This window comes from Anguilla rostrata, chromosome 10 (genome assembly GCF_018555375.3).
Source record: "Anguilla rostrata isolate EN2019 chromosome 10, ASM1855537v3, whole genome shotgun sequence".
In the NCBI taxonomy this organism is placed as follows: domain Eukaryota; kingdom Metazoa; phylum Chordata; class Actinopteri; order Anguilliformes; family Anguillidae; genus Anguilla; species Anguilla rostrata.
In genome coordinates this window covers 19,901,802-19,929,042 of record NC_057942.1, presented here as the reverse complement: position 1 = coordinate 19,929,042, position 27,241 = coordinate 19,901,802, and the positions used below count along the sequence as shown (strand labels likewise).

Here is a 27,241-nt window from a genome sequence, read left to right as displayed (position 1 = left end):
GCACAGCTAGAAGCTTAATCGCGACCAGGGTGGTGAGCAGTTAGGAACCCATGCCTGACTGGGGAGGGGTTGGGGGGTGTTGGTGCTGTGAGGACTGATGGCGGGCCGGGTGATTATGATGAGAAATCCATACTAACTAACGGCTAATTTATTCAATCAATTACTCAGCCTGGACATTGTACTGTCCGGTTAGTACGACAAACCTGTACAAATAATTTGAAAACTCAACGTTCCGTTTGGAAAACAAACATCTGGCAACCCCAGTCCAGAACCATCCCCGGCTATAAGTGGTGAGTCTGCAACTGTGCTACAGCAGCGAGAAAGCCTAGGCTGACATCATTCCCATCAAAATGTCTCTGTCTCTGTAGCTGTAGCCTCGTAGCTTAAAATTCCATCGCTTTCCACAGAAAAATCCCTCATGGTCTCATGAAAACGTGCACTGTCAACCGGTCTCACCTCTTTCCAAAACATCTCTGTTGACTCCGCTACAAAAACATCTGTTGCTAAACTTGCTGGTCTCTGTTAAATTTGTTGCTCCTCTCACAACTAATATCCGTGTTAATCTTCAGGTTTTGCGCTAAAATTTCTGCTGATGTCATTGCTAGACGCCATTTCTTGCTTCATTACTGTGGGAAACACTTCTGCTGATGTCATTGCCACATCTTTACAGGGTCCTACATCAGTGGCTCACAAGGTCTTATTATCACAGAAATGATCTATGAGGACCCTTAGTCAGCAAGACTGAGTGTGAGATTTTGCCAGCATTCAGCATGCCTGAGCAGAATGTAAAGTTTATTTCATCTCTTGCACACTTGAGAGACTGGGGCCACATGGACAGTCTAGGTCCATGCTAGGGTCTGGAGCCATGTGGAAATGCACTTTTCCGTGTTTTCTTTTTTTAACTGCTGAACTGCCAGTTACTATCAAGGGGCACTGTGTGTCATTAAGGCAAGAATATTGAATTGCATGTAATAAAGATTTCTGATAAAAACAGCAGAGGATGAAAGAGTTTGGTGACCTAAAAGTAACTTGAGAGGTACAGGGGGTTCTCAGCAAATAAAACCACCAAAATATTCCTCCAGAAATGCTTTTATCCAGTTGTGCTTAACGTGCTGTCATATTTCAGTCTCTCTTTATTGCTGTTAGAGGCCCATGTGCAGGCTATGTCCTCTCTCGGGTGAAGCTGAACAGAAGTTCCAGTAGGTGGGGGTCATACGGCAGACCTGGGGTTAGGGATGGTGGGGGCTTGGGGACTGGTTTGATATGCCATCAAGGTAGAAGTGGTGGAAGAGGAACGGAGTGTAGCACAGTGGGTAAGGAACTGGGCTTGTAACCGAAAGGTTGCATGTTCGATTCCCAGGTAGGACACTGCCGTTGTACCCTTGAGCAAGGTACTTAACCAAAATTGCTTCAGTATATATCCAGCTGCATAAATGGATACAATGTAAAATGCTATGTAAAAGTTGTGTAAGTTGCTCTGGATAAGAGCGTCTGCTAAATGCTTCTTTTTTTTTTTTTAGAAGTGGGGTCGGCAGGGTGATTAGTTAGGATGATTCTAAGGGCCCTGACTGACAGGGACCCACTGAAAAGATTAGAACATAGCATGGAGGGGGACCAATGTGAGCTCTTTTCATGGGGCCCAGAATCCCTGGTGGTGCCCCTGGGGGTCAGTATGACATCATTAAAGAACAGTTATAAGCTGCAAATCCCTTTGTCTGGTGAAAAAGACATTAGATTGATTCAACATTAAATTTCCTATAGAGGCCTAAATCTATAATGTAAGCCAATAAATACATACAAGAAAGAAATACAAACACAGAACTTTTTACTGTTTTTAAAATACACTTTCCACATGCTTTAGTTAAAACTGTCATTTTGAATTCAACCCTGTCTTAATGAAACTAATTTTGACGTCACCACTGTATTTCCTTGCTGCACATGGACGACACAAGCTGCAGCAGATGAACTCCATGCCTCGGTCCGTACACCTCCCCCTGGTTGGGCAGTGAGTAACGCTCGCGGTTAGAGGGAGCAGTTGGAAGAGCGATCGGCTTGCCCCCTGACACTCTGGAGCAAGAGGGGACGCGGGCGGAATGCGTACGCTGTATGGGCGCCGGGGCGGGGCAGGGGAAAATTCCACCTCTGGCTGGAATTGGCAGCCTGCTCACGTTCTAGCAGGGCTGGGAGGTGAGGGTGAGGGTGGGGGTGGGGGTGGAGAGGGGGGCGTGTTGGCTGAGGCCATCTCAAGGTTGAAGGGAAGTGCTCTGCTGTCTCTCTCAGGCATGGCGGCAGAGAGGTGCTGTGACACCAGACTCCCTCCTCCTCTAAACCTCTACAGCAGGTACATTAATAAACTCAATTATCATTAAATGCTGCAGCAACAACAAGAACAATGACAAAAATATTATAAAATAATAATAAAAACTACTAATAACAAATGCAAGCAGCAACAGACGGGGTGCAAGCACAATGAGAACTTTGCACGAACTGTGGTCTGCTTCTTTTGTTACATCCTACAATTGATTGGGCTATTGTGGCCCAATAATGAGTAACAAAAAGCTTCTGATAACTTTTAGTTATGGGATTCCAAAGATGCTGTATCAATAGTGCTAGATAATAAGGTAGAAAAGATTGGATCTCAGTTTAGCTGACATTCCTGAAAAATGCTGTCGTTTATTAACATTTATGCTTTACGCTGAGCGCAATGTAAGTTTCCAAGAGGCATATCACACAATATTGGGTGCCCTCATTCACATAAATGTAAACTAATGATGACCACTGGCAGCCTGACATGTCATTGTAGCGCAAGAAATTTCAGAATGCTGTGTGAACTATCCCCCAGTACAACAATTATAGGGACTTATACTGTATGATGGACTTCACCCAAAGACATCTACCAAGAAAGCAAAAAGCTCAGATTTTCCATTTGCGAATCTAGATCAGTGGTTCCCAACTGTTTTGGTGGCATGAGTTACAAAATGTCTTCTACGTACAGTAGGCACATTCCTGAATCATGCCTGGCACTTTTTTTTGTTATTGTTGTTATGCTGCTGCACATTTGCTGTGTATTACCTTTCATTTTTTATTTACTATCTTTCATTTTGTTTTTAAATGTACAGTATGTTGAGACCTCACTGAAATTTACTTTAAATAAATGATGACTCGGCTTGACTTACCTTAGAAGCTGCCAAAGAGTGTCAAACAAAAATAATCTGAAATGCCCTGACCTTGTTCTTGCAAAGTAATTGTATTTTACCAATAAAACACATTTAAAAAAAAATATTTTCATGGGTTAAAAGGTTTAAATCAAATACACATGCACTATCAAAGAAGGGACTCAAAGCATGATGAATGACATCAGTTACCCAATTGTTAAAAAAACATTACACTGAATATTCTTTTAAAATATTTTCTGAATGAGACAGTTCATAGAAATTTATTGCCATTGTGTTCTTTGGACAACCGTCATCTTTCCCACCAATTTTCTTTGGCACCAAGAACTGTTACCAACTTGAACAAACTAGATGTAGAACAACGGACCTCAGCTATTGGTTGCTGTTACACCCAAGACAAGGATCATAGATACAAAAATATGAAACTCCTCCTGGAGGGCCCATCGACTTATGTCCCTCACAGTGTCCTCTACTTCCCATTTATCTGTGACGTACAATGATATTCAAGCAACATGATGTTGTAGCTGCAGGAAGACATATGTTGGTCCTCTTTTCAACCTATTCACTTTGTAGGAGGTAAAAGGGAGGAGTCAAATGTGAGGGGTTTGAATTACAGGGGTCTGGGGGATTTGTGGGATTTGTGATTTAAAAATGGTCCTCACCGTTATGTGAGCCTGAATCTGGAAGTGAGGACGGGCTGACAGCTGGCAGGTACACCAAAAAAAAAAAAAAAATTTGAATTGCAAAATAAATAAAGTTTTCCCTGAAAACAGACAAAGAACAAACAGTGCCGAAAGAAAGGCGACCATTGCTATGTGCCGGTGACTGAACAAAGTGTCTTTGCTCCTGACGTGCTGGCCGGAGTCTGTCCAGAAAAGCGTCTGTCGGCTTAGCCCCACATTCTCTCAGCGGGAGCTGCCCCCTTCTCCAACACCAGCAAGCAAGAGCCAGCACCCAAGTGGGAGCCAAGCCCCGAGCTAAGCAGGGCCTTGGCCGACACCCCAAACCCACAATTCCAGGACAAGGCAGACGAGCCTTAGCAGTTAAATCCCCTCAACATCGGCTAAACGTCATCGCGACGCTGCCACCTCGCAGGACTAGGCAGGTCATAACAAACGGTGGTTTCGCATCACCACTGCAGGAAAGGTACAGAGCATGGATGGAACAAACTTCTGAGTCTATGGGGAGGCAACCCTACATCAATGGGGTGCGTGTTTGACACCTTATGGCAGCAGGGGGAAGCCCCCCCACTCCCCCATGGCTGAGGAGGCCGGCTGGATGGAGAAGTGGCGCAGGGTAATGCTGAGCAATCGCGTTTTGTTTGGCTGGTGGTTCACATTTTTAAAAAGCACCTCTGATGGAACCGGGAGACATAAATTACTGCAACAAGGCTGTACGCTGCCAATTTCAGAGCATAAATAACATCCCCTCTTTTATCCAAATACTTGCTGGAGGAATTTCCCCCTAGGTCCGGGTTACTAACTTCACAAATAATGGATATGAATCTTCCTTTGGACTGCCATATTCCAAATGTATTTTTCATTTATGGTTTTTGAAGAAGTTGCATGTTTATGAGGAGGGCTGTCCCAGGCAAGGGGGGGGGGGGGGGGTTCAGGAAAAAGTAGAATAAAGCAGAAACTCCAGTTTTTGAGCGCCCATACTCAATATCCTGCCACATTTAATGTCATCTCACTCAAAACATAACCCAGCAGCAACAGACATACGTTATATCAGTTCTATGTAATTATGATAATTTGTTTAGGTACCAATTTACATTTCAATAACAAAATTGTTCACTACACAAAAATATATAAGTGATATAAGTATTACCTGATGGTCCAAATTAATGTTTGCATTGGGATGATCTGTGTAAAGTTTTACCATTGGGGTTATAATGTTCAACAAAATAACAACATTTTTGCATAACTCTTAAGCCAGACCTAACCAAACCCATCTGTTTATGCTAAAACCCTTTGCAAAGCTGTATTAATTATTTTTTCATTTGATTCATTTTCTGTGATTCAGAGTTACTGAATATTTAAAATACAAACATTTGGATTAAAATTGCCACTGTCAATGAACAATTGGGTAACATTATGTAATCTACACGCACACAAAAAGCTAAAATGTCACAACAATCTGGAAGTTTCCATAAATCATAATCCCCTCCCAAAAATGTTTTTTTGCTCAGGCAAATGAGCTGACGAATGTACTAACGAGTGGACAAACAAATCCTGACTCATTGACTATGGCTTCACCCTGACAGCTGCAAAGAAATAATAAGGCCAACATGATACATGACATAAAAATAAAAGCCAGAGACGTACATTTTGGGGAAAAGGATGTCACATATCTCCCTGGCAGGAGAAAACACAAAGAAAGGCTAAGGAGGGGGGGAGATTATGATCGCGTATTGAGGTGGATAACACATTTTGCTTCTCGCCGGCATACCTTTTTCATTATAATCCATGAAAAAAAAGGAAAAAAGAAAGGAAAGGAAGAAGGAAAAAAAAGCATGGCCTTTCACGCATTGCGGCTCTGGACACAAACAAGCAGGATGGAGTGGTAATGAACCCAATCAGGAGCTCAGTGCTGACTGGCGCGGCTGGCTGTTTCTGCTAAAGCCTTAGGTCAGACTAACCCTGCTGCTGCAGGACCACTGTGACAGCCAGGGCTCAACTCACTGGCCTGGGAGTGGAACTCGTCACAGCCAGGGCTAAACTCACTGGCCTGGGAGTGGAACTCGTCACAGCCAGGGCTAAACTCACTGGCCTGGGAGTGGAACTCGTCACAGCCAGGGCTAAACTCACTGGCCTGGAAGTGGAACTAGTCACAGCCAGGGCTCAACTCACTAGCCTGGGAGTGGAAATCGTCACAGCCAGGGCTCCACTTGCTGGCCTGGGAGTGGAAGTAGTCACAGCCAGTGCTCAACTCACTGCCCTGGGAGAGGAACTCGTCACAACCAGGGGTGAACTCGCTGCCCTGGAAGAGGAACTCGTCACGACCAGGGGTGAACTCGCTGCCCTGGAAGAGGAACTCGTCACAACCAGGGCTCAACTCACTGACCTGGGAGTGGAACTAGTCACAGCCAGGGCCCAACTCACTACCCTGGGAAAGGAACTTGTCACAGTCAGGGCTCAACTCGCTGCCCTGGGAAAGGAACTCATCACAGCCAGGGCCCAACTCACTACCCTGGGCAAGGAACTCGTCACAGCCAGTGCCCAACTTACTACCCTGGGAAAGGAACTCGTCACAGCTAAGGCCCAACTCACTACCCTGGGAAAGGAACTTGTTACAGCTAGGGCTCAACTCATTGTTAAATCTTACTGTAGCATTCGGTTCGCCGGCTGGTGGAGAGAGCACACGCACCTGGGCTGCGTTGGCTAATCAGCCCAGGTGCTTAAAGGTGTGCTGCTCTCCACAGTTCTGGCTGAGACCGAGAGCTAATACCGAGAGCACAGTTATGGTTTTCATTTCGTTTAGTTTGATTTTTGTTTGAGCACTAAAGTCAAGAAAGTAATCCTGAGCTGGGATGTTGGAGGAGCTTGTCTGCTGAAAAGCAATCCAGCTACAGAGCGGCGAACTGAAATAGTTGTTGCTCTGTTTTACTTTCTTTTGTCTTCGTTATTTTAGTTTGTTGTTTTAGTTAATTGTTTTTCCACAGAACCCGATAGGGGGAAGGGAGAAGGTGTCCGTTTACTGCATTTCATGTTTGTATGGGTACGCTCTCTCTCTCTCCATGCGACAGACAACGGTATTCCCTGGCACTGCCACATCTCCCTCCCAGGGGTGTCACACTGGCGTGTAACACTTACTTTTTTAATAATTCACACACTGTACAATGAACTCAAACATACTCTCCTGTGTAGAAAGAGCAGAGACTCATTGGAGGAGGGTGAAACATTAAGTTTTTGTTAGTAGCAACATAAGAATGTAAACAAACGGCGTGCTCCAATTATTGCTGGGTATCGAAAATTGTCATCTTGGAAGCAGGCTAACGGTTTGTGAATTTACCGCAAGAGCACAGTGGAGCTAGCTAATAGGGCTAACTAACTAATTAACTGATTGGGCATCAGACAACAACTGAGTACTAACAATTTGGTATCATACCACTACAAAACATAAATATTCCACAACAAAACATTCCAGCTAACACAGATGAGCAGCCTCACAATGACACTACCCTATGTGTAGCTAAAATACACTACACTAATAGGCTAACAATGCACTTTAGTAAATATTAAAAATAATAACAATAATAATAAATACATTTTCATTTTCCTAAACCTTTATCATACTGATCATCTAGTTTACCAGCATTGTTGCACTATGGATACCTCCATACATGTAATCATACTTAGAATGAGGTCTACATGTAAATGAGAAACACTATAGACATCTTTTTTCAAAATGGCTGGACTCCAACAAGTGCAAGGGATTACTGATATTGTACGCAACAAAATGTTCAGACAATTCATTAATATATGTAAATATCTTTAATATATGAGGTATATTGAGGCCAAAGGCTGTGAGGATGTGAGGCTAAAGGCTGTAAGGCTGTGACAATGTGAAGCTAAAGGCTGTAAGGCTGTGAGGCTAAAGGCTATAGGGCTGTGAGGATGTGAGGCTAAAGGCTGTGAGGATGTGAGGTTAAAGGCTGTAAGGCTATGAGGCTAAAGGCTATAGGGCTGTGAGGATGTGAATCTAAAGGCTGTAAGGCTGTGAGGCTAAGACTATAGGGCTGTGAGGATGTGAGGCTAAAGGCTATAGGGCTGTGAGGATGTGAGGCTAAAGGCTGTAAGGCTGTGAAGATGTGAAGCTAAAGGCTGTAAGGATGTGAGGCTAAAGGCTATAGGACTGTGAGGATGTGAGGCTAAAGGCTGTAAGGCTGTTCGGATGTGAGGCTAAAGGCTGTGAGGACGTGACGCTAAAGGTTGTAGGGCTATGAGGATGTGAGAACCTGAGGCTAAAGACTTTGAGGGTAAATGCTAAGAGATTTGAGTCTAGTAGCTTTAAGGTTGTGAGGCTGCAGGGCTGTAATGCTTTGAAGTCTGGGGCTACACTTGTTTCTGCCTGTCAGCCAGAGGTCCCAGAGTGGCTCGGATTGGCCAGGTCAAACAGAGCTGCCACTCTATGGCCTAATGGGCTATTTCCCACTGGAAGGACGGGGGTAACACCCACTAGGGTCAGAGGAAGGACACACAATCACAGGGTAACCTCTGAGACATCCTCAAAAGCAAGCAACTTTCATCCAAGCACCCACTAAAGCAAAAATAAGGACAAAAACAATTTCTGAAAAAACAACCCAAGATGGCAGTGGTCAGTCATTACATCATGCTCCATGACATCTGCAGACTGTTTATTTATTTATCTGCTTTTTTATATTTGTGTGCATTTCTATTCTGGGAGTAAAACCATGTATGAAGGCCCTGTGAATTGCACGGAAAGGGATGGCGGTTGGTGTGCACATGCAGGCCACGGACAGCGCACGTGGGGAGAAGCCGGATGAATAGCCATGGTGTTTGATTGATTTTCTGTTCATGCATCATGACTGCATCAAATGCAGAAGCTAGTGATGGTGCTTGACAGTGGGGTAGTGGACTGGTTGGACTTTTCAAAACTATTGGACTATTGGGGCTGTCCACCGGGGTGGTGATTGGGGAAGGGTTTGGGGAGTTCAATCCTGATACCCCCCTGCACCCTCCCTCCCTAGACTATGGTCTTTGGGTCAGGACAATCAACTAGTTTAGGCTGGAAGGACAGCAAGAGATTGCATGGTGGTAGGGGGTGGAATTGGTAGTGTATGATAATGCAGCACATGATTTCTAAAATACAAACAAATGCTCTGGTGTAATATAAAGAAAAGATGATGGCTGGTAGAGGGCTGTTTTGTGACTGAGCAATCTACATCAGTGAAAGGTTGTGAACAGCGAATTGTGAACCCTGTGTTGTTCTTGGACGTTAGTATCACCACCTTCCTCCCATGACATCCTGGCACTGGAAACCTCAAATTCAACGACCTGCATCCAGTCAATGCTAACTTACAAAACACTCATGAAAGAGAAATTTTAAAAAAAATTAAGAGGAAATATAAACATCTGGCAAACGTAGGAACACTAAAATAAAAAGGCATTCAGGATATCTGAGCTTTTTTTTCTTTATTTATTGCAATATTTATGTCCCTATAAAAGCTGGTCCAATTAAACAAACCTGCTCATTTAAAGACTCAATTTCTAGACTTCAATTTGCCAGCTAGGCCAAAAGAGGGGCCACAACCTCAATGAGTCTGATGCGGTGCCATTACCACTGGCAACAGGCAGCCCCAAACTTCTCCTGGTCCAAACTAAATACGCTTCAGAATTCACACCCTCTGCAGTAAACCATTCAAAGGATATTAAATCAGAAAGAGGAAAACTACGAGGAGCGTTAAAAAAATGACACCGTTGAAATGACTCCACAAGGTACTCAGGGGGACTACGTCCTTTTACCGGATTCCCTACCCTCTCAGTCACTGCTGTCACCACCACCTGCCCCAAAATCGACAGAGAATCATGGGAAGATGACTCACCTGGGCCCCAGTTCGTCCTCACTCCGCCACACAAAGTCGCCAAACTTCTCGTAGTGGGAGTTGTAGTGGTGCTGGACGCGGTAGAGCATGGGCGGAGAGATCTCCATCAGGGTATTGTAAGCAGTCTGCTGCTCCTTCCCGCTGGTGTAGCCGTTGTACAGGTTGTAAACTTTGTCCGCGATTTCTGACAAGGAGAGTGCGTGTGGGCACACACACTGTGAGTCCTCTTACACATTTGAGATTACATATGGGAGACCAACTGAGAGCATGGAGGACAAAATCTTACATATGGGAGCCTGACTGAGAGAATGGAGGACAAAATCTTACACATGGGAAACTAACTGAGAGCATGAAGGACAATATCTTACAGGTGGGAGACTAACAGAGAGCATGGATGACAAAATCATACACATGGCAGACTAACTGAGAGCATGGAGGACAAAATCTTACACATGGGAGACTAACTTAGAGCATGGATGATAAAATCTTCACATGTGAGACTAAGAACAGTGAAGGAAAAATCTTACACAGAGAGGAGAGAGGGAGACTGAGGACATGAGCACAAAACAATGTATGAACCAATAGGAAGCTGTGCTGTTTGTTTTCCTGACAACTGGAACCGCCTATATCACCTGTTACATTACATTCACTCAGGCAGTCATATCCAGAGCAACGTACAATGTAGGAGTACAGAAGTGAATTTGACTGATTTACATGAGCAACAATGCCAGACCTGGATAACAACATTCCCAGACCAGTAACACCTGTAACATCACTGAAGCACAAATGCTAATGAAGCATGCTAACCAAGAAGAAGCCACAGATTACAACTGTAACACACACTAAGAAGAAAACAACAAAAAGACACAAGGAAAACATAAAAATACTATAGCCAAAAATATTGTTAGAGAGGGGTGAATAGGTTAGAGACAGAGAGCAGGTATGTGAGGTGGTGTGTTAGCTTTTGTGAGGGGGAGTATGATAGAAATAGGGAGTATGAGGGTGTTTGGAAGGGGGGGGGGGTAAGGCTGTTAGAGAGGGGAAGGTGTGAGCATTGGGAGAGCATGGAGGTGTTTGGGGAGGGGGAAGGGGGAGCACAAGATCACGCTGGAGGAGGAAGGCTGTAGCCGTTGTCGTACCCTCTGCTCTGATGTCGTCCACCATGGGACAGGAAGTCCTGACAAAGACGAAGCTGGACTCAGAGCGCCGTCCTCGGCTGTCAACCGCGTGGAGTGTGAACCTGCGACCCAAGAAGAAGAGAGACTTCTTCACAAAATACGCGTTTCCCTTGGCTCACCCACACAACACAGCTCCTAGAACCTCTTGCGCAGTGGCTTTCGGACATTCGCAGTGCTCCTGCAATGCGCTTCCTCATCTGTTTCGTTCGCCCTCATTGAGAGCAACACCCCCATTGCTAGGATGTCCTTCAGGAGGCACCACGTGCTCATGTGAAGGAGAAGGAAAAAAGCACTGATAAAACTGCTAGGAGGGGGGCAGATCGTAACGGGAAGAAACCCTATAGCAGAGCCAAGGCCCCCTCTCTCGCATGTTAAAATACAGAATGTACCCGCTCCGATATGTGTGACGTTCATTAGGCTCTGCTGACAGCCACAGAATTCGCATTTAAAAATACCCACAATTCACAGCAGGTTTTGGGTGAGGATTCCTGGGGATTGTGTTACTTTTCTAATTCTCCTGGCCTGAGAGAGAGAGAAGAGAGAGCAAGAGAGAGAGAGAGAGAGAGAGAGATTTGCCTACATAGCTGCCTGTGTTTGACTTTGTAATCTAATCACAGTGTTTAAAAAGATTGCGTGGAGACTTTAGTAGCTGGTCCCTTTCCCTGAATCCCATGCATTCATATTAGGGAAAACATTGCTATTGCTGTTGGTAGCCACTTGTAGGAATGGGCTGCCACTGTGTAGTTGTTACTGCTATTCACTTTCCAGGCTAATGATATGTGGTCCCTGTGGTAATAGAAATATGATATTAAGTCTTAATATTAGACTAAAATTCTTGTTAAGATTGACTTATTTTTTGTTTTTTTGCACTTTGAAAAAAGAGAGCACACATACAGTCCCCTCCAAAAGTATTGGAACAGCAAGGTCAATTCCTTTGTTTTTGCTATACACTGAAGACAATTGAGTTTGAGGTCAAAAGATGTACATGAGATGACAGATCCGAATTTCAGATTTTATTTCCTGGTATTTTTATCTAGATTTGTTAAACAACATAGAACATATCACCTTTTGTATCAGACAACCCAATTTTTAGGTGAGCAAAAGTATTGGAACATGTGACTGACAGGTGTTTCTTGTTGCCCAGATGTGTCCTGTTAGATTGATTGGTTAAACAATAAATAGTTCTGAATGTCTACTTTTGGTTTTAGCCTTGGGTTTTGCCTGTGAAAACTGCATTTGTGTTATAAAAGATAAACTAACATGAAGACCAGAGAGCTGTCTTTGGGAGAAAAGCAAGCTTAGAAAAGAGGGGAAATTGATCAGAGCCATTGCACAAACATTGGGGATAGCTTGTACGACAACTTGGAATGTCCTGAAAAAGAAAGAAACCACTGGTGTACTGAGCAACAGATATTGAACAGGTCGACCAAGGAAAACAACAGCAGTTGATGACAGAAACATTGTGAAAGCTGTGAAGAACAAACAATCTCCACAGGACAGGGGTGAAGGTGTCTCAATCAACAGTTCAAAGAAGACTTAGAGAGCAGCAATATACAGGCTATACCACAAGATGCAAACCACTCATCAGTAGTAAGAATCGGAAAACGAGATTACAATTTGCAAAGAAGTACAGAGATGAGCCACAAAAGTTCTGGAACAAAGTTTTATGGACTGATGAGACCCAGATTAACCTCTACCAAAGTGATGGAAAGGCCAAAGTGTGGAGAAAGAAGGGATCTGCTCATGATCCAAAACATATAAGCTCATCTGTGAAGCACGGTGGAGGAAGTGTCATGGCTTGGGCTTGCATGGCTGCTTCTTGAGTGGGCTCACTGATGATGTAACTCATGATGGTAGCAGCAGGATGAATTCAGAAGTCTACAAAAACATTCTGTCTGCCAACTTATGGAGAAATGCGTCCAAACTAATTGGCAGGAACTTCATCATGCAACAAGACAATGACCCAAAACACACTGCCAACACAACAAGGGATTTCATTAGGGAGAAAAAGTGGAAGGTTTTAGACTGGCCAAGTCAATCACCAGACCTTAACCCAATTGAGCATGCATTTCACCTCCTGAAGAGGAGATTGAAGGGAAAAACCCCCTGAAACAAACAACAACTGAAAGAGGCTGCAGTAAAAGCCTGAAAAAGCATCACAAAAGAAGAATGCAACAGTTTGATGATGTCAATGGGTCGCAGGCTTGATGCAGTTATTGCAAGCAAGAGATATGCTACCAAATATTAAGTGTTATTTGCTTTCATTTACTTAAATACTCTCTGTTCCAATACTTTTGCTCACCTAAAAATTGGGTGGTCTGATACCAAAGGTGCTATGTTCTAAGTAGTTTAACACATCTAGGTGTAAATACCAGGAAATAAAAGATGAAATTCTGAACTCTTGTCTCATGTTCATCTTCTTATCTCAACCCCAAATGTATTCAGCGTATTGCAAAAACAAAGGAATTGGCCTTGCTGTTCCAATACTTTTGGAGGGGACTGTAGGTACAAAGGCAAGGATTTCTTAATACATATTGAAAGGTTCAGAAGGTTCAAGACCCACATTCTGTTCAAAGGAAATCTCGGGAAAATCATTGTCAGGTCAGAAAGTGTACTGCCAATGAAAAATATTCATGGACTGTTCATTAAAAAAAAAAAAAAAAAAAAAACGTATTTTACTCTAAAATCTGTTGTATATATCCTCCTAAGACCTTTGTCCTAAGACAATTTCATGTTTGTCCTGTAGTGGACATGAGGCTCTGGTCTTATTGTCAAGAGCCATCCATTCTACTATGCTGAAACCTACAGTACACTACAAGAAACAGTCAATAACAATAAAATAAATAATATTTTTAAAAATATTTTCACTGCAACATGTTTTGGTCTTTTAAGTAACTTGTATTATGTCCATATGAAAATACTTAAACTTATTTTTCCGGGGGGATATAGTTAAAAAACAAAAAAACAAAAAAAACAACAGCAAACATGCACATGGGGTGCTCTGTGGTAGATTCCCTTTTGTTCTTCAAGCTAATAATTTACCAAACCCTCCACCCATCCACCCACCACTAATCACCACTCTGGGGGTTATCAGGTGAGAGGAGAAAAGAGACTCTCTCTTTCTAAAAGAGCAGGGCTAGACAATGGACTGAAGCCTGTCATCTGGTCCATTAACTCATTTTCTAATCTGCAAATAACAGAATATGCACAGGAGGGAACCCAAACATGGCCACATTCCCCTAATCCTAAAATGAAACATCATTATTCTGCTCCACTGTAAAACCACCCAATCAGCAAGCGGCGTGTTGGGGGGGGGGGGGGTAGGGGGGTTAACAGAAACCCCTGAGAGCACTGCACCAAATGCCCGATTTCTGCACACTCATTTTGTTCAGCCGCTGCTTGACTTTGGGTAACCACTGGCGGTGAGTCAAACAACAAGAAGAAAGGAGTCAATGACACAACAACATTTTTTCATTGTTTGTTTTCTTTTCCTTCGTTTTCTGTGATGGACTGTCCGGCAAGCGTGGACGAAAACACAAACATGTTGATACCCCCTAGAAACACAACACCGCCAAAACAAACAAGAGAGCACATGCTATCTGTATGTTTTTGTTGCTTGTATTGAGCCTGTAATTGAATTGCTGTTTGTATGTTGCAGTGCAAAGCAGAATGAAAACATTTGAAGAAAAAAGTAGGGAATGTTAGAAAACAAGCACGGAACCGTCCAGACCCACGGCGCAACTCACTTCCGCAGACTTAGCTGGCACCACCTACGTATGCATTCTACTAAACGAAGCACCACCTGCGCATGCGTCCCACAAAATGTCCCTGAAAGTTTGTCCATGAGTGAGTGAGTGACCACAATTTGCCATGCATAGCCCACCCCGCCAGTTCCTACTTGCCGTGGGAAAAACATTATGTTAAATGTGTTCAATAGAGCCATCCTGATTTTTTCTGCAGTGTGCTTATAATTCATTACAGTAGCATGCGACTCATGTAACTTGCAGTCTAAAAATTCCATTGGAAAAAATAAACATGAAATATATGCTTAGATTCAATCTAAAAAGCTTTGTCCTTACAGAAAGTTCAAGCAACTCATTATAAGCAATGTTTTTTTACTGCTGACACAGGATATTGTGTGTGAAGTGACACACGCACACATACACACACACACACACATACATATACACAACCTTGAAAAAGAGTTGTATATGGTCAAGATTGAAAAATTGAAAAATAGCTGAATAGTTGCTCGCATCAAAGATAAACAAAAGCCAACATTTGTATTGAATTTCGACCTTCGTTTCAAGCCCAAACCGCTAACTCCTAAAGGCATATCCACCTCCCAGGCCTACAGTTAAGGCAAGGATGAAATGGAAACCTGTGTTTGCACAAAACTGTCCCATGCTGCATACCCACCACTCTGTTTTAGGCCCCTGTCCAAAATTAAATTGGCCTTTGCTGTACAGTATTTGAGGAACAAAGCCCTTTGGATAAATAAATTTGGGCCAACAACTGAGTGCAGAGATCATGGTGCAGTGCAACAAAACTACATTTGCCGGAATAGTCCTGTCGCTACCTTTTGCTGTTTCTGGAGAGGAATGTTGGACAAGCCTCACGCCATGCTCAGACACGAACCTCTGACTGTTCTCCGGTATTCCATCAATTATCAATTTCCCGGTACACATCAGACAAGCTGAACCAGAGCGTGGGAGTTTGGGTGTGATTCTTTATTTTTTTCAGAACATCTTCTTGGACAAGAACAGTAAGGGTTTGTAGGGAATGGCACAAATGAGCTTGTGATGGGTGTACCTGCAGGCCATCTCAGTACTGACAGATGTACCTGGGCTGTTTCTACGCCAGAAGTTCTTGAGCATCAAACCACAAGATACCTGAAAGTTTCAATTAAAGAACCTATATGGACACACCTACCCACACCAAACCCATTTTAATTGCTGAGGGATAACTTCATTTGATTGAATGGTACCAGGTCTGTATGAAAATTTCAGAACTCAGTCAGGTGAGGTGATCTGGGGCATTGAGCCTGGCTTGGCTTGGAGCACGCTCAGTAGAACAGGAACAGCATGTGCTCCAACAGATTTTGTTCAAGTTCTTAAGCAGTATTGGCTCCCTTTCCAAGCTTTGAAGCTGGTTTTCTTTAGATGTAGAACATTTACTGGCCAGTAACTTAACTGCAGAAAAAAGTAGAAGAATTAAGAATATAAATCAAAATAAGACCACACAATGTTTATTTCTGAGCGTGTGTATGTCTGAATGCATCTATGTGAATTCACATCTGTGTGATTTCAGGAACGTAGTGTGAGACTTGGGCTTAGAGCCAGCCAGGTGCAATCCTCTCACTTGTAAGTCAACAACATAACGCACGATCATTCTGAAATAACATGCATGTGTTGTTGGAGCAAGACTGTGCTTTTGTAGTATATAATCTCAGACAACCCATTAAATACCTCTAACAAGACTGACTGATAGGATTGATCTGGTTTGTCCGATGATCATTGCGTTGACTCATCCAAGAGATTATGCTGAAGTGACCTGCGCAACTTAGCTATCGGCTAACCATCAGCAAATGAAAATGACAACAAGATTGGCCTTGAAAGAGTTTTTCTGATTCAGAAATGAAACTCCCAAGACAGCTCCCAAACTATAGACTTGTGACAAGGCCTAGATCACAAAACCATTGATTTCCATACTACAATTCTATAGCCATTTGTGTGCTAATGACTACCAGCATGACTTCAGATTTATAACTGTATTAATCTGGGAAATTAAGTCTCTCTAAAAGTAAATCCAAAACCTAATATGTTGGGGATATACGATCAGAGCAGGATATGAGATACCTGGAGATTCTGCAGTAGAAACATGACATGAGTATTAACATAAAATACGAATGGTACACAGGAAATTATACAAATTTACGAAAAGACGCCTCTATTTATATTACAAATATATATTTATATATCACATAAAACCCTTGCTGGTTTCTATGTGAGTGTAATGTAAGTACATCCGACTACCCAGTTTCATTACTGTAGTTAGAAGCCATGACATAACTAAAAAATTGCTTATAATCAAAAAATACCCTGAGATTTGAACTGTCAAGACACTTTAACAAATTACACTATAACGTAATTAACAAAAATCCCCATGTTTTTTCCACAATCATGTCAAGACCTCCCAGAATTCTGAATGCATAACACAAAATTATGTACAGTAGGCCTCACGACTCATGCAATGCAATGGTAATTTCCTAAAATTATCACCAGTGAAGGCAAACTGACGCATAGATATGTTGATACATTTTCCACTGCAAAGCAAATTTCAGAAGACCTCAGCATATGACATTATTTAATATGACTTATCGAAATCATCTTTGTTATAGTACATGTTTAGATTTATTCTAATACAGTATATGGGCTCTACACAGCTACATGTGAATTTACAGTACAAAATATGGCACCGGATTACTTGTACAGTATACATGCAGTATAAGACTCCACTGCTACATGTAAACATAACAGATAAAGTACATTTAGTGTCAGAGATGACCCTGCATTACATGCAGATTTATAATAAATGGCAATGCATAAGTATAGTGCCCATAATATTATACTGCAGTATAACATTGAAATAAAGAACTCCAGAAAGAAAGAATGTAACCCTAGTTGCTGATTCATCAGAAATTCCAAAAAATACAACAGAATGAAAGCACCTAAATTAAAACATTCATAAGCAATTTATTTTTGCTTTTTTCCTATTTCCATTCTCTCTTTTGAAAACAGAGGCACACAAGCAAAACAAACCCCAGCGCATGTTAACAGTTAGACCTACTGTATCTTTCTCTCTATTTTTTTCCTCTCTCTCTTACAAGGTTTCTACTTTTAAACAGTAGGTTTGTCTGACTCTTTCTCTGTTGGTCTTGTAAACCACAGCTCTAAACCACTGACTGACTCTTGTCTGCAGTCTGGCCTTGTTTGTACATTGTTTGCATTTTTTGGTTTTGATTTTGTTATTTATCACAAAGAATGCCTGGTATTCTTCCAACCTCACAAAAGTTTCTCACCCCCCTGCGACGTCCACAGTCTCTGCGCCTATTATAACAATACTGTGCACCACATTGTTTAAATTCAACAGTCCCAATACAGACCTGTCACTTCACCGGCTTTGGTTCTATCAGGAAATTCAGAGAGTATAGTTTAGGTCTTCGAGACATGCCATTCGCCTGCCTGCTCAGCAGGGGATTGTGTTACAATAAAAGACTCTTCAGCGCATACAAATACATTGGTATCATACACCCCTTCAAAACAAAAAGCTTTTCCAGACCAAAGTGCAGTGTTGATATAGATACAAGACCATAACAGGGTCTTGGGGCTGATTCATGCTGAGTTGCCTGTTCTGTTTGGTTGCTTTGAACACAACAGTCATTCATACCGACAGTCTTTACGCAAGAGACGTCTTGGAACTGAAGAGGTAGCCTACCGAGTAAATTTCAAGCCAACAAATTCATGGAATGGAATAACTATACTGCTCATGTGCTGCCTTAAATATCTATAGCTTACAAGGGGTCAGCTGTGTCAGCTCTAGCTCTATATTTTTTATTAAAATTTCTTTTTCTCAGTTTAAACATGCAGATATAATCAGGGTTGTTAAAACTAGAGGGTGGCAAAATCTATCAACACATTTTAGGCTGCATGTGTGAGCATTTCATGTGGCACATTAACATTAACGGTGGAATATTACAGCAGTTGTTTGAATTAGAGAAGTGCTGCCCGGTAATTGAGTTCTTGTTAGTCACCATGAACGCTCATGATTAGCTATCATCAATGGTAAGATATGTCTTCTACTGACAATCTAGCAGGAGCAATATTCTAACAGATGGCCAGTAAAGGGAATAAGTCTGAAAGGATTGTAGGAAAAGCATCCTATTGTATGTAAACATACAGTAATTTAGATATATTTAATTACTCTGTGCCGCCAACATGCATGTAGACCATTAACAAAATATGCTGGTATTAAGACGATAAAAATAAAAATAATTAAATGACTTTAAGCACACAGAGTCAAATAGGCTATATTTACGAGTATTTCTTTTAAAAATAATTGTATTTCATATGCTGCCATCTTGTAAATTTCATTGTAAGGTTTCAGCTCACAGACGACATCCCAGTCTGCCTGATATTCAGTTACAGAGCCATTCAGTTACAATTATTAATTCAATTTATTGGTCATACAGTAGATGTAAATGAAATAGAGAGGCAGTCAGTCAGTCAATGAGTCAGAATCAGAGTCAGTATTTTGTTCAGAGCATTATTCATAAGCCTCTCAATATCCCAGTGAATCTGTCATTCATTCAGTCATTTAATACTGCCACAGACACAAACTCAGGCAGCCAGGACGTCATTCTACCAATGTTATCAAGGGCTGTCTGATGTGTAAATAGACTGTCAATGTGCAGTCAATCAAATGATGAATAGACTGTTACTGTGCAGTTAAACCAGTAGAGTGTAAACAGACTGTTACAGTTTTTTTTACAATTGGTTACAAGCATGTCTCAATGCTAGACTCACTTTTTCAAAACTCTTCACACTGTTAGCACAACAGAAGTCTATGTGGACCAAACTGTGACTGACTCTTGCCTTGCTTTAACACAAAATGCATTGGTTTAACACAGAAGACATTCAATGACCACAGCTTTCAAAATTCTTGAATTCTTTTCTCACTCAAAGTCAACCACCAGCAAAACCATGTATATCTACAGCCCAATCTGCAAATGCATACATACGCTTTTCAAAACAGTTAAATTTAATTTCAAAACCTAACATACATTCAAATGGACAGCAATTTGCCAAATTATAATATAATATAATGTAAAAACTAATATTATTATTAGTACTAGTGTATCATTACAAGTCCACAACATGAATTTAGCTGTTAACAAGAAAAATTTTCCTTACATATTTAGCTAGTTACCACCAGGTGGTAGGCCTAATTCATTTAAAGTAAATGGCGAGTTAAGCCTACCATTTCTCATGTTCATTTTCTTGTTTTCTTACAGTTTGAAGACTTGAATAATGTTAGCCTACTGAGTTTCTTGTGAAGATTCAGTGGAAGTGTAAGTACTGTGCTTTTATCTCTGAAAAAAGAGGACATCTATTAAAGCATTACCGGTTAAAACATGGAAGCTACACTAGAACTGTATGCATAGATGGCACTCCAGAGTAAAAGGAAAAACATGTTATTTGAACTGCCCCTTTTAAGTTGCACATGGTTCACCTTAAAATCTAAGTTCTTCTCACCCCCATGTCAGCTCAATATCTGGTAGGGTTTTTGTATCTTTATCTCACTCACTGAGTTATCTACCAAAGCAAAATTTCCCAATGGCAGCAGATGCAGCACCCACTGCTATTGTTTGAGGAATGTATTTCTGTGGTAGTGAACTCTGTGAGCAAGATGCTGTTGCAAAAAACACCAGATATTCAGCTGCCATGGAGGTAAGTCAAACAGGACATATATAAAGTTAGTAAACCGTTTTGTAGTGATGCTAATGGAAAACAAGTAACAACAAATAAAACAATAAAACTGGCTTGTATCATTTAGATTTGAAACATGATTGTATTGGATTTTGTCAGTGTTTGTATTTTTCAGGTGTACATGGAGTTTAGCAGGGTTGTTGGCAAGAATCTGAAGCAGGAGTTCTATGAAGGTCTGGATCGACACAGTCCTCGTCTCATCAAGATTTTCAGATCCAAGAGAGGGCGTATTGGAGAGCAGTTATCACAGCTTTCACAGCAAACCAAGGTTGGTAAATATTCATTATACCTACCGTGTTCTACACATCCCACTAAATTATATTGTCACCTTTTACAGAAATTGACATCAACCATGCAATATCTTTAAAAGGCTGCTTAATTGCCTTCACTCTCTTTTAGACCATTCAATTCTAGTCATTCTAGCCGTGTCCCATGCTGTCATTTTATTTCCCTAGTCTTCAGAGCCAACTGACATACAGACTTTGGTGCTCAGAGGACTCCCTGCTATCCTTGGTGATGACCCTGCAAACTTCTTCAAAGCATGCTTAGTAAGTAACTCATACATTCTCAAAGTGTGTCTTATTGTGGTCTTGAACAGTCAAATTTAAAGTCTTACAGTTATATCCTCAACTTAATTGGTTATTGACAACGTGTTATTCAATGAGTGAGATGTCATGTTCATGCTCTTATGGTGATGTTTTTTATTAAGGACTCGGATGATGAGGACTCATTCAGCCACCTCCCTATCGGGATCCTATTTGTTCAGCATGAAGGTTCTGCACAACCAACCGACCTGCATCTGAGTCCAGCCTCCATTGAGATCATCATTGAGGGAAAAGTTGTGATGGGAAACGTTCAAGATCTACTGCAGGCTATGTGCATGCTTTTTGGTCTCACGTATGCACTACACCACAACTACCCCAAGTGTATGAAGCTCACATTTTAGTTCATCCAACAGGTACTTCTCACCTTGGGCCAGAATCAACTGAAACCCAAGTTACAAACATTAAAAAACCAGCTTGCAATGTAAAGAAATACAGGCTATGTCCAGGCTACTGCAACCTGGGTGTTTTTTTTTTTTTTTTTTTTTTAACTTGTCCCATAGTATTTGGTAAGAACTGATTTATGTTCAATAGCCTCTGGGCCAGAAATATTAAGGCACTTGTTTTTGTTAATATATTCAGTGCATCAGTACAAAATACAATGTTTGAAAAGCAAAGTAAAGGTTTGCGTCATCATAGATGCCTCAAGTTCATGCTCAGTTCATGTTAGTGTTATTTTATTAGTCGGCATACTGATACATTATATTTTGTGTTGGTCAAATGGACCAGAGAGACTGCAGAACGTCTTAAAAAGTAAAGACATGGTATGTAGTTTAGGATAAGTTGAAATTTTCTTGTGGCTAAAAACATGTTTTTTCTAATATTGTTATAACAGAAATCCAGCCTCAAATAATGATGTTGTAAATATATATTATTTTCTCTTTTAGATATTCATCACAACAGATATTGTGAACATTTTTTGAGTTCATATTCCTCAAACAACATATTGGAGCTTTACAGGCTTGCATCTTGTTTGGTTAATCCCTGTGGTTCACATACTGCTTTAGGATTTAGGATTTAGGAAATGTTTTAAAATGCTGCAATGACACATTTGATCATTGTGTGTGGAAATGTTCAAGTCAACAATAAAAATGTTGAACGTTAAAATGTAGTATTGTGTTTGTTGATTTCTTGCCTGTTCACATTAAGTTGAAAGTAATGTAATTGAAAATGTAAATTTTATTTTGTGAAATAAGCTTGAAATAATCAGCATAGTGATTAAACTGAATTAAATAAATGAAAAGATTTGATTTATAAGAACACGTGTTTTGAGTAAGGTTCACCAATGATAGAGTGTATTGAATTTAAAATGTCTACTCTATTCTAATAGACCAAATTAATTATAAAAACGAATGATTTTGAGTAATGTTTACTAATGCTTAAGTGTAATGAACTTCTGTCTACTCTATTCTATTTAGATGGTAAGTAGATACTACTTAACCAGTTATGTTTCTCCATATGTAAAAACTTAAGTAATTTAAGGCAATCGGTTTCCACTCATTTTTCTAGTAAAGTCAACTAATCCGGGTTAACTGTACAGTAAGCCTCTAGAATATATATTGCTTGTGTGTAATTAGGGGTCCAAGCAGCGAAGCTGGTGGAACCCAATTGTATCTGTTAGGATTATTATTATTATTAATCAACACAAATCTTCATTGAACGATGCATCTGAATGTGCTCTACAACTTTGCTATTGGGACCACCAATGTCCGCAATATTGTTTGCCCGCCATTTGGACTTTTCTATTAGTTGGGAAGAGCTGTAGCTCCAAATCTAAAGTGTTACGACATCTAGTAAACTCCTTTACGGCAAGCGGCTAGAAGACATCCATGGCGACGCAACTAAGTAATCTTACACCGTTGGGTCTAGTATTTATCAGTGAGGGGAGGGTCTGAACTTCATAATGGACAATATTATCTATCTGGGCATTCATAAAAATATTCTTTCACCACTCAAAAAATCGTATTCCGTCATAGCAACAAGGTAAACCCAACAATAGCCCTAAGATATGCTAGTGCGGCAGTGAAAACGCTGCTTAATGAGTAACGAAATAAACGAGACAACGTTTTAAAAAATGATACCATGTCATTCTACAGTCAATATCTGGGACTAAATATTGAATAAATATACAACCTTACCATTTTACGGTTTTACGCGTAAAGATGTCCCTTTTGAGACCGAGTGGTCATATATTGTCTTGGACAATCCGTTTGTGAAATATATGCGCATCTGTGATGCCTGGGTACATTCAAAAATAGCTGTGTTCATGTATTCAGTAGGTGAGAGTATAAGCTTTCTAACCATGTATAACATGTCTGATTTCGCTTTTGGAATAGCATTTTATCCGTCAGTGTAACCGAAAACTTTCTTATCATCGAATTCACTCAGGGGTAGCAGTAAAAGACACTGCACCTAACGAAATGTCACAATTTCACAATTTCTTGGAAAATACTATTATTATTGAGGACTTCTGGGCATAGCTAAGCCATATGTTTGCTGATAGACCTATCTGACATCGTTTTCTGGAACAAAACAGAAGCGGATAGGACTGTATCATTGCTTTACTGTCTCCATCTCTATCTACTGAACACATAAAATTTCATCATTGCTATGTAAGTATATATCTTGTAACTATTTCGGTTTGTTCGGTTGCTACCATAATATACCATAATATAACAAACTTTCTTGTGTCTACAGCTGCGGTTTCTCGCTGCAATTACTAATATTGAATATAAACAAAAGACTATAGTCTTTTAAGACTTATGCTGTAGTCAAAAGACTTATGCTGTAGTCTGCCAATGTCAAAATAAATAATACGGTACTCTGCGGGCAGCACGCAGGTAACATGGATGCAAGTTGATATTTCGTTTTTTGTTTAGTTTTATTCAATGTTATATTTATTATTTGAAATATGTATTATTATTCATATATTATCTGTCTTTGAGGCCCTCTGAAATGTGCATTCTCTGCTAAGCTGAGCAATGGATTGGAATATGTGTCTGACGTAGTGTTGCATGGTATACCGAAACAGCACCTCTTCGGTACTTTTAGGTCAAATGTAAAAGCCAGGGAAATGTGCCTCCCTCATTACTGATTGAGAGGATAAAAGGTGTAATTTGTCAGAATCTTTGCTCGATGGCAGTAGCAACTAAGGTAGCCAAGTCAGGTGACGTGCGCTACAGTAGCAGTAGCAGTACACTTCAGTAGCAATAGTGTTCTAATTTGGAAATATTTTATTATAGGAAGATGCTGTATTGTTATTAGAATATGCTGTTTTTAGATCTATTTAAAAGTGAAAGACCTATTTAAAGATTATTTAGTTTACAATTGTTTAATTTTTGAAATATATTTAATATATTTTTCTATTAGTGTTGTAACACTATAGGCCTATGCTTTTCCCATTTTCTTTCAATTGCTAACATGCATTGGTCAAAACTGAAGTCACATTGTCAAAACACTTCACACAGTCAGTCCATGTGGACCAAACTGTGAATCATTTTTCATTGCTTTCACACAAAATGCATTCAATGACCACATTTTACAAAATCCATGAACTCTTTTCTCATTCATACTCCACCACATGCAAAACACTATATATTTGCAGCACATTTTTCAAATGCTAACATGCTGTTTTCAAAACTGTTAAAAACACATTCAAAACAGAATGATGGCAAATTTTGTGCATTTCTGCACTAACCATATTGAAATATATAGAAAATCTTAGCAGAATATTTACAATAAAATAATAATCATTCCAAACACAGCTGATTACAATTTCAGCTGAAAGCCTACCCAGGTGTCCTGTTTTCAGTCTCGTTACCAAACAGACAAAAGGGAACAGCATGATTTCAGAATGATTTTGTTTAGAAAAATGGATCAAGGAAGGCAGGTTGGTGGGGAAAGAAGAGTGGCAGGGAGAGGGAGAATGCGTGGAGGACAAAGGAGAGGAAGACCAAGAGTGGTGGTCTACCTTCGTTGTTGTGTGAGATAATGTGGCATTCCACCACTCTGCTGCAGTCACAGACTGGTTTGTTGCACATCCCAGGATGTTAGTACTATTCCAGCCTCCATACTCGATACTAAACCCTATAGAGGAGTTTTTCTCTAAGTGGAGGTGGAAGGTGTATGACCACCGTCCACATGACCAGATGTCCTTACTGGATGCCATGAATGCGGGGTGTGGAGAGAGAGAACTAAGGGAGAACTAGAACCCTCACAGTACTGTACAGTATTATTGATTATACTATACATGTTGTTGTTTTTTTGTGATTATTATTGCAGCCCTGGAATTTCAGGAAATTGTTTTTTTTTTGTTTCAACTTTTTAAATTACTATACGCAAAGATATAGAAAAAATAAAGAATATTGAAGCAAATTGCTGCATTTCTGATTCATTCTTGTTACATATACGTTAGTACAGTCAATAAAGTGAAAAGATGTTATTCTTATTCTATAATGAAATACTGATTTATGTGAAAAATCATTCAAACTTCAAATATAAAAGTTCATCATGTATGTAATGTTCCCTGTTGTTAGTGTTTTTAGGTCAGTGTGTTATGAGTGACAATGTATGCTTTCTGAGTGAGAATTGTTGCCAGTGTTATGGTCAAATGAGCTTATTTTGAGACATGTATGAAGTGTTTTGGTGGTTTGAGTCAGTTTTGGAAGTAAGATTAACTGTTTGGCCAAGATGCATGTTGGTAATGCAGACTGTATGAAGAGTTTTGAAAAAGTGGTTTCAGTATTGACCGATGCTTGTTAGCAATTGAAAAAAACTGTAATATGTTGAACAGGCTTCAACTTAAAGGTTGTTAATAAACCATGTTGGGTTTATTAAACCGTGAATTCAAAAATGAGGTTAACCCTTGTGGACATTTTGTGTATCATTTAAGTTCCAAGTATTGTTTCAGTATCGAGTGTCGTGATACTAAACCTGGTATCATGACAACACTAGTCTGACGCCTTTTTTAGTTGCAGCGCGGAAGCACTGCAGGTCTACATACACGCCGGGTCATCTAAGTGTTACGTCATGCCATCTAAGTGTTACGACATAGTAAAGGCCTTTACGGCAAGCGGCTAGGACACATCCATGGCAACGCAACTATGTAATCCGACAGTGTCTCTTAGCTGTTTTTTAGGTAATTGTGTTATGAGTGACAAAGTGTTGCTGTTGGAGAAAACTAGTGCTGGTGTTTTGGTAGAATTATTAGATTTTGACACAAGCATGCAGTGTTTTGGTAGTTTTGGTGCATTTTGGGTGTGAAATTAACTGTTGTGCCAAGCTGTATGTTGGTACAGACAACAGTGTGAAGAGTTTTGAAAAAATGTACTCAGTATTGAGAAAAGTAACCCATTTGTAACCAATTGTAAAAAAAACTGTAATTGGAAGACATCATCACAGAACAAAGAAAGGCCGTGTTTGGCCTGCCAATAAAAATGTCAAAACAGACGGCAAATCACTTCTCCCTCTCTCCTTCTCTCTTGATCGCTTAACATCCCCATTTTTCCCTCTTTGGCTCCTCCTTTCTTTCTCTTCTAACTACTCTCACCCCTCAGCCCAGTGGCATTCTGCCATATTCCTGTACATGCGGTATTTCAGTAGGCTTGTTGGTATTCACACAAATGTTTAAAAGTGCAAAATATTTTTGCAGTTTTCACTCTGACCCTCTGCAATACGCAAAAAGGTGAATGCAATAATAGAGCTTTTGTTCCTCAAATTTAAATGCAACGGTTTTTCACTGACCAATAAGAAACAGGATGTATGAAAATCCAATACCATATAATAAAGAATGCATTCATGCGGTGACTTTAGCCAATTTAATGCACTCAGTCACTTTTTTTAGTCACTTTGGAGAAAAGTGACTGCCAATTGACTAAATTGTGAATTATAATCCTTGTAACTCATCCAGCATGTTACATGTACAAATACAGAATATGAATTTTTTGTTTTATGAGTATTGGTTCCTTTGACATCAGTTTGACTGCATATTAAAGCAAAAAATAAACAGGCCAGACTGAGAACTGCATGACCGACTGAACACTGAGCAAATTCTTGAGTGAGTGAGTGAGTTAGTGAGTGAGCTAGAGTGAGTGAGAGAGTCAGTGAGGTGACTGAATGGGGAGACCAACTGAGTGAGTGCATGAGCGAGTGAATGATTGAATGAGTGAGTGAG

The 27,241-nt window shown here is 40.5% G+C and overlaps 1 protein-coding gene and 1 long non-coding RNA gene across 6 annotated transcripts in view; one reads left to right on the top strand and one right to left on the bottom strand.

The window, feature by feature from the left end:
- LOC135265195 (astrotactin-2-like) overlaps positions 1 to 27,241 on the bottom strand; it is a 454,017-nt gene that overhangs the window by 2,856 nt on the left and 423,920 nt on the right. For all 5 annotated transcript variants that reach the window (XM_064354591.1, XM_064354590.1, XM_064354594.1 and 2 more), the window contains 2 exons: positions 10,881 to 10,981; positions 9,742 to 9,925 (listed from right to left, as the gene is read on the bottom strand). In XM_064354591.1, the coding sequence (XP_064210661.1) occupies positions 9,742 to 9,925; positions 10,881 to 10,981 (285 nt within the window). The remainder of the gene's footprint in view (positions 1 to 9,741; positions 9,926 to 10,880; positions 10,982 to 27,241) is intronic.
- On the top strand, positions 19,849 to 21,550 carry LOC135264491 (uncharacterized). Its single transcript, XR_010332704.1, has 4 exons — positions 19,849 to 20,049; positions 20,583 to 20,735; positions 20,923 to 21,015; positions 21,177 to 21,550. It is a non-coding gene; the product is annotated as an uncharacterized LOC135264491 (long non-coding RNA).